The 21475-nt window shown below is 50.0% G+C and overlaps 1 protein-coding gene across 1 annotated transcript; it reads left to right on the top strand.

Annotated features, from left to right (window-relative positions):
• The first annotated feature begins 328 nt into the window (after nt 1–328).
• LOC104289977 lies at nt 329–17896 on the top strand. The gene is made up of 14 exons (XM_009889021.1): nt 329–628; nt 4092–4324; nt 4966–5065; nt 5992–6109; nt 6913–7055; nt 7158–7307; nt 7857–7951; nt 8220–8319; nt 9828–9968; nt 10770–10862; nt 11264–11371; nt 16496–16667; nt 16917–16983; nt 17770–17896. Exons 1-14 carry the CDS (start codon nt 329–331, stop codon nt 17894–17896), a joined length of 1947 nt encoding a protein of 648 aa, XP_009887323.1.
• The last annotated feature ends 3579 nt before the right edge of the window (nt 17897–21475 follow it).

The following is a 21475-nucleotide window of genomic DNA, read 5'->3' as shown; positions in this document are numbered from 1 at the left end:
CAGCTCCCCCAGTGCTGGAAATGTCGGTCCAGCTGGTTACGATGGTTTGCCCGGCTGGTGGGGGAGGACACAGTGTTTCCCGAGCCCTTGTGTTTTTCCAGGCCATTTTCTGATCTCTTTCCAAAGACCTTTTCCCTAGTTCAGTTGACAACAGCTGCTGGAAAGCTCCTCCCCGAGGGAGGAGAGAAGACAGCATTGATTTTTTTTTTTTTTTTTAAAGAATAACTTGACAACATTAGAGCAAAACAGGATTGGTGCTGTTGTCAACCGAGGAAGGGTCTGGAGGTGAGAGCTGTTGGCGTGACACGCTAAAGGGCTTTGCAGGATCATGTTTACCTGTCGCCTGCCTTGGTGGAGATTCAGTGCTACCTGCAAGCTGTGGCAGTCGGGTCGCTTTCTGCCCCGCGTCTGGGAGAGGTGCCAACCGCCGAGTGGCAAAGGAATCAACACGACCGTGGGGCAGGGGCAGCAGGTCGGCGCGCAGGAGAAACAAGTATTAGAAGATCTGGAAATGCCCCTTGCAAGGAGAGAAACTGAGACCCTCTTCCAAGAGCAGCCCGAGACTGGGAACCAGTATCTGGAAGATGCTTTGCTTCGGAGTTACTTGAAAACGCACCTTCCTCCCAAGGTCTGGCGTGCATCTTTGTCTTTCTGTGTGTACACACTACAATTCTGGCTAGGTCACTCTTTAAGACTGTGAATTGAACATTTCTCTGAGCCCTTTTGTGCCTTCAGGCATTTAACTGGGGGGAATTTATCTGTGTTCTTAAAACTTGTTTTCTTTGAATCAGTGCAGAGTTGAAAAATACTGCCAGGACATAAACAGGAATAGAAAGAGCTTGATAGACTCCTGGGTGTTGCAACACCAGTGTTGTTTTGGGATTGTCAGTGCGGGCATTTGTTGACTGGTCATCCAGAGTAAGAACACTCACAGAAAGGGAAAAAAATAAGATGCTTCCAAACTCTGCAGTGTTCTTCCACTTCTCTCCCCCCAGGAAAGAGGCGCTTTTAAGGAAATTCCTTTCCGAAGGAGCAGGGCTGCTCTCAGCTGAGCAGTCACAAGGATGCAAAGGCCCTTTGGGGTTTGCTTGTTCTCAGTACAGGCCGATTTTCAGACGGGGAAGGCTCTGTACGGATGCAGGGGTGCAGAGAGGTGGGGTAAGACCCTGAGCTTCGGGTCTCTGTTCTGTGAGGTCCAGTCCTCCAGCAGGCCCTGGAGGAGGCAGCTCACCTCATTGTCCTCTGCTGTCACCCCAAGGACCACAACTGTTTCCCACTTTTCAAGGACCAGGTCTCGTGGAGCAGAGTGTGACCTCTCTCCCTGAGTTATTCCAGCAGAAGCAATGCAGTGACCTGTAAAGCCACTGGGTGAGCAGAGGGGCAGAACCTGGCTTTTGGTGACGCTCCTCCTGCCACTGCTTGCTCTCCAGGTCTGTGAGGCCTTGCAGACATGGGGTAGTAAGAGCATGGTGGCACCGTTTGGAGCTTGCTTTTGTCACCGCCATCCCAAAAGATGGGAATGAGGCCTCCCTAAACACTGCTGCGGCCTTTTTGCCAGAAGAGAAGATAGGGGAGAAGGAGGATGCCTTTGGGCATCCGCAAAGATCTTGCTCCTAATCTGCACCTTTGGAAGAAGCCCGATTGAGATCTCCGGAAGAATAAAAGGATCAGTGGTGTCTTTCACCAAGGCTGAGAGCTGCTCCCCACTCCTTCCCCAAAGAGACAAAGCAGCTGCAAAATCTACCAGAGAATCAGCAGCATGTCCCTTACGTTTCTGTGCTTGGTCCCAACGGGGCAGTGTTGCCTCACCGCTGAAAGGGAGAGCCCAGTGCTGTGGCTGCTTCATGCAGCACCCGCTTCTCTGCAGCCCGAGAGCTGGCTCTCCATCCGAACACCTTCCTCTCCAGGAGTGCAGCAGCAGATGAAGCTGTGCGTGTCCCACTGAAGCAGACACCATGCTGGAGGCTGATTCCTGTTGTACTCTTCACCTGTGTTCAGTGGTGAACACAAACATTTTCCTGGAATGGGGCAAAAGACTTCTTTCTTTGAGAGTGATTTCTGGAGAACGCAGAAGAAAGCACCTGCTTTTTCTGGGCACTGTTGTGGAGAGGTATCTGTTGGTCTTTGATCCCCCTGAAAATATGTCCTTTAATATAAAGGACCATCTGTTTGCACTCTTAATGTGCAATAACTTTTCCAATAGATTCATCCCTGGGGAATCAAAGGACTGATTAGGGTGAATGAGACCACCCGGCAGATACTGCTGGGTTGCAGCTTCAGCCCTGACCCTGATGGTTTACAGCTGTCCCCTCCATAGACTGGTGTATGTTTTTTGGAGCGCACAGGCTGCTGTCTGTTATATTCAGCAGTCAGAAACGTAGGAGCTCTGATTTTGTTCTTTTACCTTGAAAATAAACACATTCACTTGGGCACACACGGTGGTTTGTAAGGCTGCCTGTGGTCAGGGCATGAGCTCACAGCTTACAGCTAGGGTTTGGGGTTGGTTTTTTTTTAGAAAATGCGGGTGAGGTGAAGGGACTGTTGTAGTTTGGGTTCGCTGTAGTATGCTGACCAAGAGACCCGTTTGCTAAACTAATGTTCTGCCCACAAAAACCTACCAGCTAAACAGTTCAAAGGTTCTTGTGCTTCAGGGATCAGCGAAGTTCATGAACCTTGGATTCTTAGGTGATGCCTCTGAAACAACCTTCGAATGGTTGTCATGGTACGATAAGCATTGGAGGTATACACCAATCCCAGCTGAGCTCCACTGCGAGCAAACAGGAGCGAGCTGTACCACTTGACAGGGCTCTCGTGCATGTTTTTGGCTTGTTTTGTGTTTTTTTAACACTATTTCACCGTTCACCTGAAGGAAAAATGGCTGGTCTGAGGATGGAGACTTCCAGAGTAGTAACGACAGTGTGTGTTGGATCCTCATTACACACGCTCAACGGCAGAGCGATGAAAGAATCAATCATACGGGAGATAGTTTAATGAAAAGTCAATACAGGGCAAAGCAGGGAAAGGAAGAAGCAGTGTTTGTATTTCATCTACAGCAAATTAATGTGGTTTATAATTGCACCATTTTGGGTACAGCGACTACAGCACTCACCTCCATGATTGTTATATCGAGGAGGAAATGAGCATCTCTCGAGGGGGCAGAGAAGAGCAAAAAATGTTCCTCTGATGAGAGATCAGATACTCTTGTGACCCCCATTACTGTCTTGGATGTATTTATGCTAACAAGGGTCCAACAGTGCCAGAGGTTGGCTCCACCTGGCCTAACTTTAATCATCTATAAGAGAGGTTATTTACTTCTAGGCAACTTCCCTTGGCTTTGGCCACAGACAGCGAAGAGCAGTTGCAGAAGACAATTCCTGTCACCTTAAAAGAGGTATCTAAGAGGGCTGGAATGAATCACTCCTCTGCGGGTGCTGCTCTCCCTCCATTAAGTATGGACAGACTACTCCGTCCAAGTCAGCCAAGCCTGGCCAAAACGAGGGCACGTGAGTCCTTATGCAGGGCTCTTCAGGGAGCTGGATGCAGGGTGGAAATGTGAATCTAGACACCTTGGGTGCCAGGCTGAAGCTCAAATGATTTCTCCATCCCTCCTTTTCTAATCTGATAGGTGGGTAACTACTGAGCCCAGTGGAAGTTTTCCTGTACAGATGAAAGCTTTCTGGTTTTGGCAGCTCTTCCCCTGGCATTCTCCTCCAGCAGTAAATCACAGAGTGGCTGAGGTTGGAAGGACCTCTGGAGATTGTCTCGTCCAACCCCCCCTGCTCATGTGCATCTGTGTCATTCTCAGCCTTGATATAAAAGCTCTTCTGTCTTCTGTAAAATCCAGAGATGCTGCCAGAAGTAACTTGAAAAAAATTATTGGGGGGGGGTGGAAGTGACAGCTGAGCACAGCTGTGCCAGCAGAGGCCAGGAGACAAGCTGTCCTGCTGCATTACAGAATGCATGGAAGGGCCAAGTGGCAAGAGACCACGAGCACCGCAGGACAATATGGTCAGTCCTCTGCCTTTCCAGCTAGGACTGAGGCTCTTTGCCTTCCAGAGGCGTGTTGAAGTGCTCTTCTTGTTGCTTCACAGGTACTGGAGGAGGTGAATCAGGACCTGGAGAGATTTGGAAACCGTCTGCAAACCAAGATCAGACCTCTAGGATGGGAATGCGAGTTGAACCCCCCTGTGTTTCGGCAGTATGATGCCTGGGGGCAGCGGGTGGATCAGATTGTCACCTGCTCAGCCTGGAGGAAGATGAAGGAGATTTCGGCAGAAGAGGGGCTCATTGCTGAGGCCTATGAGAGAAGATACTCCAACTGGAGGTAACTGGGGGAGAATGGGAATGACTGGGTGCCTTCCTGGTTATTCTTAGCAAGGTATGTTCAGCATCGCGTAGGACTGAATTTCTTGTTGTCTAATGGGTAACAGATGATACATGGACAAAAGCACACCTACTGCTGTACTGAACAGCAGTGTCTGTCCACTGTAATGTTCCACATCGGCAATGATAAGCCGTAACTAATGGCCTACAGTTGATCATAATATTCTTTGATGTCACCTTCCTGATGCTGGGGCCTGGCAGTTCCCTGCGCTGCTCCAGCTTTACAAGCATTAGTTGTAACACAGCTAAAGATCTGGGATTTTACTTGCAGTTTCATTGTATTCCAGCCTCTGGAGATAGACCCACGTTTCTTATTTTTAAAAAACTGCACTTAATGTGCACCAGCTGGCAAGCGATGCCTTCCATCCAGCCTTGCTCTGGCGGTCCCTCTGGGACTGAGAAACTCTGCTGCTCCTCTTCTCTCTTCCTGGCTGAAACAGTTTTTGCCCTCTCAGAAATGAGCGGTCTGATTCTCACCTGTTTCGGCTGTATTTTGTTCCTCTCTTCCTAGTCAAGATGTTTTATCCTCCTGCTGTTGAACTGCTGCATAACCTGTCTGTTTTTACTCTCTTTCTTTCCTAGCCGTCTGTATCAGGCTGTCAAACTCTACTTATTTTCAAGCTGCTCTGGAGGTTTCAACTGTCCACTGGCCATGACTGATGGGGCAGCCAAAGTCATTGAGGTATGAGCTCAGCTGGCTTCTGAGGGCACAGCCCACATCCTGGCAGCGCTGGGTAGAGACTGGAGCACAAGGATGGAGGAGAGCTGATCTGCCATCTGGCTCTGGGCATGGCCCATCCGTGTTCTGTGACTCAGCTCCATCTCCCACTGCCTTTCTCCTTTAGTTGCAAAGTCTTTGTGCCCAGGCTAGCTTTTATGTTTACTCACAACACTGGGTACAGTAAGGCCTTTGCTGCACATGAAACCTGTGGCACTGCAGGTGGTTGGGAAGGTGTCCCGTATGTTTTTACTACGAGATATAGTTTGTTTTCCTGTGGAGCAGCAGATAAATACGTTGGCCCAGATCCATACCTGATGTAAATTAACCAAGCTAGCAAGACTTTCCCAATCGGAAGATTTGGCTCTGCGTCTTAGTGACACCCTTTGCACTATGTCAGTGGCTATGTAGGACGCAGAGAAAAGCTAGCCCTTAAGGAGCTAGCCCCGGGCATTCTAATTCAATAAAAATTAAAAAAGCTGAAGGCGGTTACCTCTTTCCTGCAGCTCTTTGGGTGCTGGTGACATCCAGCGTACATGAACGTATGCTGATACCCTGGCACATGAAGCTGTTTTGAAAGCTCTCTGTCCAGATGTCCAGTGGTGCAGAACTCCGAGGGGGGTGGGGATGCTCAGCACTCTCCTTTGCAACACAAGTCTGCGCCTTCTGTCTGCACCGTGCTCCAGCAGCCCGGGGGGGAGCTGGGCAGTTTCACAGACTCTCAGCAGTACATGCAGACGCACTGCGGCGCAGGACACTCGATGCCCCGCTTGCCTGCGTGCAGACCGTCCGTCCTGAGCATAGGACGCACCAGTGGTAGTTAAGGCAACTGTCTAATTTCATCTACTGTGCTATGATCATCTTTGTTTCTTTTCCTTCTCCCAAAACAGTCACTAGGTATTCCTGGATCTCTGAAAAACGCTTTTGACCATCTGACATCCCGTGACCCCAAGAAGTTCTGGACCTCTGGCCAGTGGATGACCGAGCGCAGAGGAGGCTCTGATGTTGGTACGTGTTCTGAGGTGGGAAGCAGCTGCAGCAGCAGCTAGATGTGTTAGTGAGAACTGAGAAGATGAAGGATGTGGGGAACTTATAAAGCCAGGTTTAGGAAACCTCTGCATAGCTCTGCTTTTTAACCAACAAAAGCCCAACTGCTGTCCACTGATGCGCGCAGTACGCACGGGCAGGTACAGAGCTGTGTTCCTTGCACAGATAGCATGCTGATGTCTAGCTCTATAATCTAAACCTTGAGCAAGACAGTCAGACCCATCCCAGCTGGGACTGAGAAAGCATTCTTGCCCTTCAACTTTTATTCCTTGGCTAATGTTAGTAATAGTGTGATGGGCCAGGAAACCTCCAAACTCCGCTGCGGGGACAACTCCATCCGATGAAGCTGCAGTTGGTTTCCTGGTGGAAGAAGTGAAAGGGGCAGCTGTAGACTGAAAGCTGCAGGGTTGTGCATCATTGCAGGACTCCTGATTCTGTACCCCTACAAGACCGTGGTAGCTTCTAAAGAAATGGAGGCATTGGATTATACACTGTGGTGCATTCAGCTCACAAAGCACTGCCATTACCAGCTGGTAGTCTGGAGCAACTGCTGGAAAGGCTCGCAGTTAAACAGAGCATATTTCCTTTCTAGTACTTAACGCTGGCTGCATTTCTTATCCAGGGTCAATGAAAAAGATTAGCAGCTAATCCATACTCCCTCTTGATAGCAAGAGGTGACTTAAAAGAGCTGCTGCTTAAACCGAAAATCAGCATTGATTGATACATAAGGTCCTATAAAGCTAATATGATCTCCTTTCGTGCAGCTAACGGCACCGAGACAGTGGCCAGAAAGCAGCCAGATGGTACATATCGTCTCTATGGTTTTAAATGGTTTACATCAGCTGCTGATTCTGATATGACATTAACCCTGGCCAGGATAGCGGATGCTGAAGGACGTGTAAAACAGGTCTGTTTGATGGCGGAACCTGGTGAAGGAGCAGGGACATTCTTTTACTTCCTTGTTTCATTGTAATCAAATCCTCTTTGCATATCTTTTCAATGGCCCCAGGGTTCCAGCGGCCTGTCCCTGTTTTTCGTGAAGGTTCGAGATGAGGAGGGGAAGCTGAACAGCATCCAAGTGCAAAGGCTGAAAGACAAGTTGGGCACGCGGCAGATGGCAACAGCAGAGCTATGGCTCGATGGAGCTAAAGCAGAGCTAGTATGTAAGGTTTCACCTTCCTCTTGGGGCTGGGCTGGTGTGGCACGGCAGACCACTCTTGAGCGGTTTGGCAGTGGTACCAACTGAAGAAGTTCCTCTCTTCCACCTCTGTGGCTGTTCACAGAATGCTTCCCCAACAGGGCTGTGTGTGGGACAGAGCTGAGAAGAGCTCAGGAAAAGACAGGAGGAAAGATTAAAAAAAAAAAAAAAGAAAGTCATTTTAGGCTGATCGTTTCCCTAATTCAGTTGCATTGGCCCAGCTGAGGGACAGTTCTGTGTGGCACACAGGTAGGAACGAGCAGCAGGGACCAGCACTGATCCTGCTGACATGGTCTCCAAAGCCACCTCTCTGGTCATGCCGCAGACTTGGCTAAAATGAGACAGCCATATTTTAAAGCAAGCAGATCTGTGTGGTGCCTGAGGACAGGCGGAGACAGAGTGGACAGCCTCTATCTATTTGTCTGTCGACACCAATTTCACTTGGCTATACGTCAGCTTCCAAGGCTGTGCGAGAGGCTTACATCAGCCTTTGTTCCTTGATGCTTTCAGATCTCTGCAGAGGGTCGTGGAGTGGCCTCCATCTCCAACATGCTGAACATAACTCGGATCCACAATGTCATTGGTGCAGTGGCTTCCATGAGAAGGTGAAGGCAGCATGGATCCCCCCCCAGAGCTGAAGGAGCAGCTTATCAGGACAAGGGGACTTTGCAATGCTCAGCATTGCAGCCGATTGACATCTAATGCCTTTGCAGGCACAGGTCTGGAAGCCAGCAGCGCTGGAGGAGGTTGGCCTGTGGGCGGGTGACCTAGGCCAGTGTGCTACGGCTGCGCAGGGTTCTTCCAGTGGGGGTGGCTGGAAGGGAAATCTCAGCAGTGGAAGGCTGCTGGTCTGACTGGGTGTACTCTCTCTAGGATGATCAGTCTGAGCAGGGAGTACGCACGTAGGCGGGTTGCCTTTGGGAAGCTCCTCAAGGACCATCCCCTACACATGCAGACGATAGCCCGGATGGAGGTAAGGCTTTTGGGAGCCAAGCCGAATCTGTTGGCAAGGAAAGAGGGCAGAGGTCCTCAGCTGCTAATGAGCGGAGCCAGCCTGCCCCTCTGTGCAACAGTCAGGTGTAGAAGGCTGTTCCTGCTACGGTGAGATGTATGCAGCAGGGGAATTGCCATATTCTAGTGGGATTTGATCTGACGATAGACCTAGCTTCTCTGCTGGACTTCAGGTTATCCTAAACAACAATTACCTGGGAGCTATTGTGAGAGGAGTGCCAAAGTTCATGCACACACCTACTATGATATGCCATGACCTCAGAAGTTGTTCGTTAGCATCAGATTCAAAGCATGACACCACAGTCTCCTGTGCAGTTCATGCAGTTAACAGACTCTTGTCCAAGACTGACACAGACTTATCCAACTTCCCTGGTAGCTCATGCACCAGGAGATGCGCTGTTCCCACTGTTCCCAGCAGGCTTGAACAATTCCTGAGGAGTCACCATGCACTTTAGCTTCTGAGACAAGCGTGTCAACACTTTGTACCTATGCGGTGCTCATCACCACAAGACACTGAGCTCAAGTACAGCCTCTAGATGTGAATATCGTCTAATGCAATAACAGACAATGGAAGAAAGAGCAGCATGAATTGGCTCTGGGCTTTGGGAGGAATTCCATGTGTGGGCCTTCGCTCACTGCAGAATGTCTCACAGCTTTGCCACAATCCTGAGCCGTAGCAGCTCCCTAAATTCACAGGACACCCCTACTGAAACTCCAAAAAGAAGGCACGCAGTTCTCCTCTCACCCATCCAGGCACGACTTCTTTTCTTAAGCGGAGTAGCACCAACGCTTGCCCTTGGGCTGCAATAGGTTCATGCTAATTTTTAAAACGGTATTTAAAAATCCTCTTGCAAGGTGGGAGAGAGGGAAGGTGGTCAACATCTGTGAAATGTAACTTAAAGCTCCAGCATCTCTTAGCCTCTGGCCAGAACTCCACCTCTGAAAGTAAGGCCAGGCCCTATATAGTCCCACAGCACATCATTATGAACAGGGGCTACAGAGCGCCATAGCCTGATGCTTCCCAAATCACAACTTGCCAGGCAAGTGAGTTGCTCAGTAAGAGACCTTGCAGATCTTGGCGCTCAGAGGTTGACCATCAGATGTGCAGTCTCATGTCCCTTATCCTTGGAAATGATGTGGATTTGTGACCTGGATGCCTGATAGGAGCTTTGATAAGGCTCCGAGAAGGCCTGATGAAATGGCCTTCCCCCTTTCCTCATACTAAATTGTGCTGTCCAAGAGAGGCAGCTGTGGACTACCTTTAATATTTCCTGCTTTGTGCCTTGGTTGGTCAGTGGTCTTTGTCTCTGAAGCTGTGGGTCTGTATGGGCAGGGGCGGCATTTTGCCCAGGTGCGAGTATTGCGCGTGCCTTCGAGATAGATAGCCTCATGGCACCTCAGCAGACCAGGCTGGAATCGACCTGAATCAAAGATCCTCGCCAGTGAAGCTCCCCACTTCTCTGCTTGCAGGTGCAGACGCGAGGGGCGTTTCTTCTGCTTATGGAGACCGTTCGGCTGCTTGGACTTGCAGAAACCAACATGGCGAGTGAGCAAGACCAGCTTCTCTTGAGGCTGCTGATACCAGTCGCCAAACTGTACACTGGGAAGCAGGTACAGAACAACCAGTTTGATTAGCTGGGAGCGGGGCTGTGTGGCACGTTAGCAACCACAGAGCTGGAAAGAGGAGTGATTAACACAGCCAGCGTCAAGGGCAGCGACAGCAGGGGATAGTGGCAGTGAGCTCGAGCTGCGGGGCCTGCAGCAATTACTGCTCTGCACTGAGGCTGGAGTTTGTGGGTAGGAGACTTGTCCCTTTGCTCTCAAGGCCACAGGTTAGCCGTGCGATCAGAACAGACAGAACCGGCGCTGTCTGTGAAATATTCCGCATGCCACAGAGGAATGCTGCTGAGGGTGCTCCAAGACCAAGGTGGGGCACTGAGCTACGGGGAATATCTTTCCCCTAGTTATGAATAAGTAGAAGAGCGGGTGTTAATAGCTTAGCATTAGCCTTAACTTCAGAAGTCTGTCCCTCCTCTGATCACCCTCAGCTTAAACACAGAGAAGCTCACACGCCATAGGCAAGGAGAAGGTAAAGATTCTCCTGGACTAGAGACACGTATTCCCATGTACCAAGAAAACCATGGGTTTATCCTTACCTAGAGAAGACTGTATTGAGAGAGACTCTCCCTGGATCTCCTCCCAAGGTCTGACTGCTCCTGCAGGTGCTCTCTCAGTGTTACTCAGTCTTCATTCCCCAGACTGCTCCTCCTGCATATAATGAGCAACCTGCCTCAGCAAATCAGTGGGAACCAGTCAGTCCCATCCCAGCAGGAACTGCTGTGTGATGTTAGAGGGTTCGGGCCGCTCTTTCCCCTTGTGCAATGGGGATCGTGTCGGCTCTGCATTTTGCAGGCTTCTGCTGTTGCTGTTGAGGCAATGGAGAGTTTTGGAGGACAAGGCTACATGGAGGACACAGGCTTGCCAGTCATACTCCGCGATACTCTGGTAAGAAAGCAGCAGGAGGAGAAGCAGCAGCTCCTGTGTGTCACCTAGTCCCCTGCACAGTACTCCGTGGCGAACTCAAAGAAAAACACAGTCCTCCCCAGACTCGCTCCAGGCATGGCAGCTCTTCCCTAGCTGCCTTCCTGCTTAGTCCCGTCATCACCAGGGATGTGATGTGATGTGTTCCTGGTGATGGGGTTGTCTCCTCGCTCAGTAGGGGAGCTGGGCTCCTGGCTCTCATCTCCACTGCTCCTTTCTACTTGTGGTGAGGCAAGACATCTCTGGACATTTCCTTGATATCCCTTAGCTCTGCCCCACGTCTTTGTATCCTCACGTTCCCCTTTCTTTATTGCAGTCGCTCCAAAAGGCTCCTTCATGCTCTTCCAGTCTCTTCTACCCCACAGGTGCTGTCCATATGGGAGGGAACAACAAATATCCTCTCACTTGATGTCCTGCGATCCCTCACCAAGAGTCAAGGACAGGTGATGGCTGTGTTCTTCTCTACAGTGCAGGTGAGCCCACATCAAAAGCACCGGTCAGCCTGCTTTGCCCACCTTGGCAGAATCTTATTCCGTGTTTATGCTCCAAGCTGAGACTGGTAGGGAATACGGCCAAATTGAAAGCTTTCAAAGTATTCAGAAGGTGTCTCACAATTCTTCTCTTTAAATAGCACTTACAAAAGTAGAACGCAGGCAGTGCTCGTTTTGGGATCCTTGTGTGCTGCACAAAAAATGCAGATACTTTTATCTTAGCGGTGAAGAGTTTTGCATTGTCAGTGTTCCTCATGACAGGTACCAATATAGGTATATTTTTAATGTGAGAGTCACCTTCTGGAGTCCAAAATAACTTTGTGGTTTTGTTTCTTACCTGGAAAAACACCACAAGACTGCTGAATATTAAACGTTCACTGGGGCTACCTACTGCATTATGACTTTCTATTTTTATTCCCTCTGAAAAGATAGAAAGAGCTGAAGGAATTCCATTGCTGCCTCTTCAGATTTGCCATTCTCTGGCTTTACGTGCAGGCTGCTCTTTTAAAGGTGCTCAGATGACAGGCAGTCACAGAGAGTTCAAAGCAGCTCAGAATTTCATGAAGGTAAATGAGCATCAGCTGACTTGATACATCCCGTAAAGGGAGACAGGAACCAGCCCGAAAGGCACGATCAGCATATCAGAGGGTATTCTCTCAGATATTAGACTGTTAATCCAGATGGAACAATCCAGATTACATTACCCCAGATACAGCGAGGGAATCCTGGGCATCTGGAGAGCTGGAGATGACTACGCGTAGCCTTCCCTTTCTCATCCAGAGCCCCTGAGAAGGGAAAGGTCTGGGCCACGGCACTCCCTGCACCATTGACCACAAACCACACCAGTAAGAGCCTGATTCCTTCTCACCAGTGGCTGCAGTTGACAACTTCTGCTATATTTCAAACCCCCAACTCAGCTGTGTTCTGTACAGAGTAACCTCTCTGACCTCCAGAGATGTCTTACCATCCTCTCAGACAACTTTTGATGAAGGAAAAATACCTCAAACAATTTGACTACCAAACAAGAAACCAAATCTGCTCATAAGCGGGACGGAGCGCACCTGCTAATTAAAAAGCCAGTTGGTCCAGCTGTTGATAAGAAGCAGCATCATCTGATACTGAAGGTAATGGAGTGGAGAAGGAAAGGAGCGGGTGGTAGGCTCTAAACATAACTTGGAAATAAGCCAGCCTCCGCAGTCTTACACTTAACGCTAATTTAAATGAATGCCCCCCAAAGGTGCCACGCTGCAGTCCTCGGAGCACCTCAGTGGCGTAGCTGAGAGGGCCCCTCCAGCTTCTTAACAACTGAATCATCAGAGAAACATTAAAGAACAGAGCAACGTGATTCAGAGCAGGCACTTGCACAGCAGTAACACCACGTATTGAGATTTATTCATTAACAAGCTCATCATTGCTCTTGCACTCCCACAAATCACGCTGTATATGAGACAGGAGGGTGAAGAGCAAGTACTGCCTTCAAAGGTCTCTACATTCCGGTAAGCGCCACGGCATTTGCTGTTCTTGTCACGCGGAGACTCCCTCCCTGTCCGGGGAGCGCGGCAATGGAGCGGCTGGAGAGCTGGGAGAGCAGTGTTGCTGCACTGATTCTGGATGCAATAGCTCATACTTAGCAAATTTCACCTGGACGTGTCAGAAAACTTTTCCCTTACGCCGTCGGCAGCCAGGCAGTGGCAAGGCAGGCCGGGAGGTTATTTCTGCAGAGTGCCTCTGCAGCATCAGGCAGGAACGTGCTGAGTTTCTACACCAGAATTGGGGTTTCACTCACAGCTGATAAACAACCTCTTTTTGACCTCCAGGTGTCCAAATTCTTTTGGTCTCTGGGAGTCTGGCTCATTTTGAAACATCCTTCCCATTCCTGTCTAGTGAGGAAATCATTTAGCCCTCCATAAAGGGATTTTTACTGCTCCAATCCATTTCCTTTTTATTGATGCACACAAAACTAGTACAATTGATTTTATGTTCGTCCATCACAGTTCTCCGTTTGCGGGATTTGTGCCCAACGACAGGCTGCTGTGGAGAAAGCAGCATTCCTACTTCGTTCGTACAGCGCAGCACTTTGTTCTCTGAAGGTCATATCTCAGGGTAACTTCCCCCCTGGCCCTCCTGCCACCCATTTTTGCTTTTATCCTGTATCAGTCGCCTCTACTGACGGTGGGATACCTACCCCTGATGGTGCTGCGCTCTAGGAGCAGGAACCCAATGTTGTAATTTGCCTCAGGAAAAGGGAAATACGCAGAACTGCCTCATCCTTGCACAACGCGGTTATGAGAAGCTGAATTTACACAGGCAAGTGTGTTACAAACCACCCCGTTGAGAGGTAATTAGTCTGCAGAGTCTCAGGAGAACACGTGGCGAGAAGAGCAAGCATGAGAGACAGTCCTGGATTCCAGCGCAGGTGGATTCTGCACCGGAGCAGTCATTCCATGTTATACTAAAAATTTATTAGCTGGATTTTTGAGCCAGAGCGTTGGGTGTACTTTAGAATTCAATTACAATCTGAAAAGTGACTCTAAAATAGCACCGGGGAATTATTTGATTATTGCATTTTAGTCACTTTAGATGAAATTTGGCGTGTTTCTGAACGTCAGTCCTGCAAGTGTTTTGCAGAGCTCAGAATCAACTCGTGCAGCAAGAATGACTGCGTAGGGCTGAAACTCTAGCTGTAGATCGGACGTACAATCTAAGACACGTGATGGTGTTTTCAGGTCCTTTTCAGACCATAACCACAATTTTAACGTAGCAGGAAATAAATCTAGGTTATTAAAGTGAGACTACATGTTTGCTTGAAGCATTAATAGGAGACTTGTGCTTCTAGCCCTGCTCTGGATGTTCTTCATGTTGCTGTATTTTTAAATGCTCGTGGTTAATCTTTTAAGTACAAACCATTCGGACAATCTTGCTTGGTAGCTCATGAGAGCAAACAAATGAGTGGCATCCTAAAATTCCTCAGTAAAAACGAAAGGAATCAGAAAATCCTGGAGCTCTAAAGCTCTTCTGCTCTCTAATGCTTTCAGCCAGACGAGCAGCGTGCAGCTGGCAGAGCAGTGCCGCCTGCGTGTGCCTCCCCTCGGTTACACCCGGCGGGGACTGGAGCAGATCAACACACAGGAGAGAAAACAGGAGCTGCTTCTGCCTCGAGCACCCTCCCCGAAGCAGCTCTCCAGCTTCTCGCTCTCGAATGCAGGGGAGGACATGGAAAAAAACAGCTTGATCTTTAAGAAGATGCAGTGCTTTTGGTTGGGAAAAGAATGAGTGTAATCTGAGGGGGGGAAAAAAAAGAAGTGCAAATTATCGGAGAGCAAAGAGAATACAATGTCTGTTTTTTCCCCCAAGGTTAAAATGATGCTTTTATATTCCTGGTCCATCCTGCCCAGGTTTTTAAGCCTTAAAAAGGAAGGCAGCGTAGGACGTAGCTGTTCGTACCCCGGCCATGAGCAGCAGGGTGCGGACAGAAGCGCGTGTCGTCTCTGTGCTTGGCCTGCGTGATGCTGGCTTCCACCCAAGCTGCTGGGAATATGTTTGTGCCTTTGGGGTCTTTGATCTTTGTTAGCAACGAGCTCCGAGCAACTCTTAAAACATCTTATTAGCATTCCGTGGGCTTGGAGGGTTCTTTGGACTTTATCTTGGCACTAGACCTGACCGCTTTAATGATGATGCTTTTGTATTTGTACAGCATATGCTGGGAGTATTTATGTGCCGCTTTGCCTAGAGCACAGAATAGCGGCCATTGAGGCTTGTGTTTTTCTTGTATTAATAGTCAGAAAGCACAGGGCAGTGGTTCGGCAGAAGGTGGCACGCACAGCCGTACCGCAGAGCACAAAGCTGGGTTCAGCTTCTGCAGTCGGAGTCCTGCTGTGCAAATAAGCTGTATTTTCACGTACTGGCAAGAGGAACTGCATGATCATTTAAGCGCTGAAAGCCTCAAAAACATAAAAAATTAGTTCTGCGCAGCAGATACTTGCAGGCTTTCGCTTCGTAAATAACCTGCAAATGAGACTAATTAACGACAAGCACCTCCTACCACCTGCTATGCTACTTAAATATGCAACGGTTCCTTTTTTGCGGTTCTGCCCAAGGTAATCCTTTAGTTCTACTGCCGAGAGTCGGGTTTGGGTATTGTAAAGCCGTTAGGGCAGCGCAGGAGGCTGCAGCGATGGAGGCAGGGCCAGCCCTGAACGCGGGGGCGGCCAAGACGTCCTGGTCTGCTTTGCCGCAGCAGAGGCCGGCTGCAAGTGCTGCGGGGGGAGACGACGCGGGGTCTGGAGGTCGGCGCCAGCTGCGTGGGCGAGAGCTGGCTGCTTCCCCACCTGGGTGACTTCAGGGGGACCGCGCTGTCATCCCAGCCGGGCAGCTCCAGGCAGAACCCACGCTCCTCTCCTTCGATCCCTCCTAAGAAGGAATGAGGTGGGAAAGGCAGATGAAAGGCCTCTGCCGGTTGCATCCAGGCAGCCGTGGGCATGCCGTGACAAAAGAGCAACGATTTTAGACTCTCAGCAGAGTATCACTTGTGCTTTCATAAGATATTTGGGACACTGGAGAGGGCAGCAGCAAGGCTCAACTGGGGAGAGCTTTTAGGTGCCAGTAAATGCCTGACGTCCATCAGAAGAGAACCACTCTGGTCCTGGGGCCTTTCCCACTGACATAACTTGAGGAGAAAAGTTTCTTTAAATCTGAGTTTTCCTGCCTGGACAGAGCTCTACGATCTTAACGGCAACAAAAATATAAAAATGGGGGAGGTGACATATAATTAGAACCTGATACAGGTATGCGATTAGAGAGAACTGGGGATGTGATGTGGTCCCCACCTGCAGCTGGAAAGCCAGCACGGCAACAGCGACGCACTGGGTCTGGCGGACAGGAATTCTCCATCCTGAAGGCAAGGCTGCGAGTTTCCTTTGGGTGACGTCCCCTTTCCTGCTGCCGCGCGGTGCTCTGGCCGCTCCACCTACGGCAGCGCGAGTTTCAGCCACCGTGATTTCAGCTTTTTGTTAGTAGTTGCTGGGCGTGCTCGGGATTTCACCAGCCCCATTTCCTTGCAGAAGGTAAACACGCCGTAATTTTTCCTGTGATTGTTTTTCTTTGCAGAAAAAACTGGAGCTGGCTTCGAGCACTGTGAAACTGGAACCCGCCGTGAAGCAAACGCGGGATGCCATCAGCAGTCTCGCACGGTTCATGCAAGCCGCTGGTTCAAGGGGAGCGTTGACCATGGAGCTCGCAGCAAGAGACTTCTCCTACACCCTCGCAAGGATCTATACAGGTAGTGGGAAAAAGAAACGCGATGGATTTCAGGCCAGGAAAGGGCAAAGAACCAGGCCTAGAATGGCCCAGTTTCACACCTTCTGGGTGAAGGGTGGAGTTTTACGGAAAGCTGGGTCCCCACCTTCTTTCCAACGGAAGCAGCTCAGCCTGGCAAGTGCTGCTGAGAAGTAACCACCCCCCCACTTTCCACGAGCCCTTGCTGTTTTGCCTGGAGCTCAGAATACCGATGTCTCCTACTCTTCCGCAGGGGCTCTTTTAATTGAACACGCAGCTCGGCCTGACGCCTCCTCCACAGACATCTCTGCTGCTCGAAGGTAAGCAAAACCCTCTTCTAGCTCTAACTGGTTTAGATCATAGAATCGTCTAGGTTGGAAGGCACCTTGAAGATCATGAAGCCCAACCATCAACCCAACACTGCCAAGTCCACCACTAGACCATGTCCCTCAGCACCACGGCTGCCCGGCTTTTAAACACCTCCAGGGATGGCGATTCCACCACTGCCCTGGGCAGCCTGTGCCAGTGCTTCACAACCCTTTCTGGGAAGAAATTTTTCCCAATATCCATCCTAAACCTCCCCTGACACAACTTGAGGCTATTTCCTCTTGTCCTATCACTTGTTAACAATAAGAAGAGCCGGACCCCCCCTCGCTACCCCCTCCTTTCAGGGAGCTGTAGAGAGCAAGAAGCTCTCCCCTCAGCCTCCTCTTCTCCAGGCTGAACACCCCAAGGTCCCTCAGCCTTATCAGATGTGTGCTCCAGACCCCTCACCAGCTCCGTTGCCCTTCTCTGGACACGCTCCAGCCCTTCAATGTCTTTCTTGTCATAAGGGGCCCAAAACTGACTTCTTGTGCAGCGCAGGAGGTTTTGCTCTGCTTCTCCGAGCGATCTGACCCCCAGCCATGGCGAGACCCAAACTCTGTATCATCGTAGATGGAGACAAACAGCATTTCTGCATTGGCTGCTATCACCATCACGGCTTTTCCCTCCCTCGGGGAATCTCCCTTCAAGCGGCGATGAGGGGGATCCAAACTGGGCAGCCCTCAAGTTGAAATCTGTCTGGGTAACGGGGCTGGGACAAACCGTTTGCATTCTCTGTTCAGGTGGTGCAACCAGGAGCTGTGCCCTGTGGCCACGGAGCTGGACAACAGCAGCTACGAAGCTGAGGAAGCGCTCACGGACAGCGCGCTGGTGTACGAGGGCAGCCCTGCCTCTGGCAGCAGGCTCTGACCCGCCAGAATTGACTGGGAAGTCCAACCCCTCCCGGGGGAAACAGAAGGTGGGTTGCAATCCAAAAAAATTCCCAAATCCTCAGAGATCCACGAATTACAGGCGTGGTGGGGACATTCCACCAGGGGCCTGACCCAATCCTTCTGGAGTTACCCCCAGCTGCACCACCCGCTCCCGTCTGAGGTCCACTGCTTTTGCGCTGCAGCTACCGAGACTCAGTCTGAGCTGCTGAAATGTTCTTACTGTGTTTTAGGCAAAGACTGAGCGATCAAATGCAGAGAATGACTTGAAGCAGCAGCTCTTCAAGTGCCAACGGGTGTTCTTTTTAAAGAAAAGCAACTGAAATCAAACTGAAAATGATTGGAAGCTGATTAAATACAGAAAAACTACCAGTTTGCCCTGTTCACCTTCTTCCTTTCCGATGCTATGTGCGCTCTTCCACCCTGGCACATGCCACCAGGGCTGGGGTTTTTCTTCCAGGGCAGCCTCTCCCCCCACAGTGGCTGCGAGGACGGTACGTCCCTTCGTACAAACAACCTCCACGGGAAGTGTTGCGCTGGGCTCAGCACCCCGCAGCTCAGCGGCTGATCTCGGCAACTTGTTGGGTAAAACAAAGGCTTTGGAACCCAAAGTTTCCATTTTTTCTGGTCTCCCCTAGCCAAGGCTATCCTTAAGCGAGGTAGTCGGGGGGCACTGCGTAGTCTGGCTGGTGCTTTTGATGTTTCCTTCTATGTTCTACCTTGTCTCAAACAAACTTTGGTTTTATTTTAAATTAACCTGGAGTAGAGGCTTTACCTTCAACACGTATCGTTGGGCGCTTCGTCCCCGCTGAAGCTGCTAACTCAGCCCCACAGGCAGCCGAGACAGGCGAGAAAAACGTTCTCCACCTGCATTTTGAACTCGGGGTGCAGTAACGTCGTATCTGCGGCTCCATAAACAGTCAGCGGCAACAGCAACGCTGCTGTGCAGAGCTGTAACAGCTACGGGGAGGAGGCAATTTCAATTACGTCACTCAAATTACATCAAAACTCTACAAATTGGTACCAAAATTAAAGATAACGTTAATTTTCTTAATTTTTCTTAAGAAAAGAAAGGTTTTCTTATTCTCTGTGACCTCCTGGAAGCTCATTCATTCCCTGTACGTGTGCCCCAAAGATTCTGCAATTCATACTGACAAAAATTCTGACGTAAGTTTGAGATTGCGATCCAGTAATCCTCCACCAAAGCAAACACCTAAATATTGATTGTGTGCTCCTCTTCGCCCTCGGCCCATCAGTCTGCCTGCTTGCTATTACCCTGGTGACTTAAAGTTTTTAATTAAAAAGTTGTTAATAACAGAAGAAAAACAATAATACAACAAGGACAGCTGGAATATGTAACTGGGTTTAGCCAGACCCAGCACCCAAGGGTTTTCCGCTGCAGCACTTCTCCGTGTCCATTATATGCGCTTATAGGTGAATAAATAATATTTGGGTTTGAAACATCTCTTACATCACTGCAGTATTTTGGTGTTGAAGGTCTTACAGGTGCCAAAGCACAGTAACCTGTCGCGTTGTGCACAAATCAGGAGAATGAGAAAGTGAGAGAACAACGCGCGGCTCTAACCTAACCTAAACGACGACGGCGGCAGAGCCCACCGCCGGCTCTGCCCGTGGGAAGGGTCCGAGGGCACGGGCAGGCGACGGAGACAGCACCGAACCAAAGCCATCGCATTTACCCGCTGTTAGAATTGTTTGCAGAGCTGCTGATAAACCTTCGGGATCCTCCGTTCTCGCCAGGCGCCTGTCTCCAAAGCACGGGGCTTTGGCAAGCAGCGGTGGCTTCCGTGCTCACTGCCCGGCTGGGATCTCACAGCACCGCTTCCTACGTTATTTTACAGATTTTTCAACACTCAAATTACTTTTTCCTAATATATGAGCTGTAATTTGCCTAAAAATAAGCCCCGTAAACCGGGAGCCCTGCAAATGCACTGGTACACAAAACACAAGGGACTGTAAAATTGTCACCGTGTAGGAAAATGACAAATTTATTAAGGTCTAAATATTCACTCTGAGGCTACAGCAGAATAAATGCTGTTACAAACAAATAAGCACTAGGGTCTAACACTTTATACTGCTGCTAAACAGCTCTCTGCTCTCAAAAGTTCACATGTTTTAAAACATTTAAATGTTCTTGAAGTAATTAATCAAGAATCAGATGTCATTTTAATACAAATTCCACCAAAAAAAAAAAAAAGTACAATCAAATGCATCACCTGTTGCCACTGCAAGGTAAAAATCATTTCATAACGTAACTATGGGAAACCGGTTTAAAAAACATATTTGTTAAATAGTAAGATAAAACTTTAGCAGCATTTAAAAAATTTGAAAGTCCGAAGAATATGGTAACCTTAAATCCCGAAATGCCACAATCCCAGCTCCGATGCCGGTATTACACGGGTGAAACGGAGAGATGGGAATTTGTTATTCCCCTGCCCTGGAACCAGCACGTCTGCGTGGCGTGGGGACAGTCGGACAGACAGACGCTCCTACAGACGGGGCTGCATTAAAAGGTTACGCTTCTCCTTCTGCATCCTCGCTCTAATGCTGACGGATTCCCTCTTTTGACAAAAAAACTGAGCTGAATTGTTAAAAACGAAAACTCCCCGCTGCCTGCTCAGCGCTGCCCTGCCCGCAGCAGCTCTGGCTGGGACGGCACCGTGCTGCCCCGCAGAATCGCTGCTCTGTCCTTCAGAGGAAAAACCACCCGGAGCGAACGCAGCCACCGGCAGCGCAGATGGCAGCGCTGTGCGGGCGTCGCACCGGCAGAAACTGCATCGCTCGTGCTCCTCACTCCGCTCAAAAAGACCCAACGTTGCCGCTTTTGTTTTTTAATCAAGGAAGGTAATTCCATGGAACTTCTGAGCCGGTTCCCAGTGCTGCCGGCGATGGAATCCAGCCGAGGGCAGCTCTACGTAAAACCTGACCCGAGCAAAGGTCAGAGCGCCTTCGCTCAGCGCCGTCTGAGCTTCTCCTGCCAGCACAGCCCAGCAAAACACCGTCTTCTGACTAACCCTGGACACAGTTTTCCCAAAACCTCAGGCTGAGCATTTCAGGATCTATTAGGGGGACAGTTATGGAACAACCATCAAATCCCTGCACGCCCCCATCCGCTCAATGCGCTCCGAATCCACTCAGCTTTCCTGCCCGGGGCTCTCCTTGCCCTTTGCGGCCTCAAAACCTCTCCCAGCGTGGGCTGCGTCCCGCACCGCCAGCCCTTCCCGGGCAGCAGAGTGGATCCTGACACCTCCTCCCCCTTCGCCACCAAAGAGCCTTCGGTTTCCCATCCTACACGCTGCCGCCACGGGACCTCACCCGTACGATCACGCTGTGATCGACTCCCTGCTGCTGAGCGACTCCTGTGCCACCTCCACCGGCACGGAGAGGCTGCGCTTGCTGCCGTCCCGCCCGGGGACGAGAGGGGCCTTCAGTTCTCAAAGACTGTCTCGTTCCTCGGCCGCTAATACGATGTGCGAGACTCCCGAGAAGCCGTACAAATCGCCTTTGCCTAAGGAGATTGTTTTACAGCGCGTACGACAGC

Source organism: Charadrius vociferus, unplaced genomic scaffold (assembly GCF_000708025.1).
Source record: "Charadrius vociferus isolate BGI_N301 unplaced genomic scaffold, ASM70802v2 scaffold1351, whole genome shotgun sequence".
Taxonomy (NCBI): Eukaryota; Metazoa; Chordata; class Aves; order Charadriiformes; family Charadriidae; genus Charadrius; species Charadrius vociferus.
The sequence above is the reverse complement of the archived record's forward strand: the minus strand, read 5'-3'. Positions and strand labels throughout refer to the sequence as shown.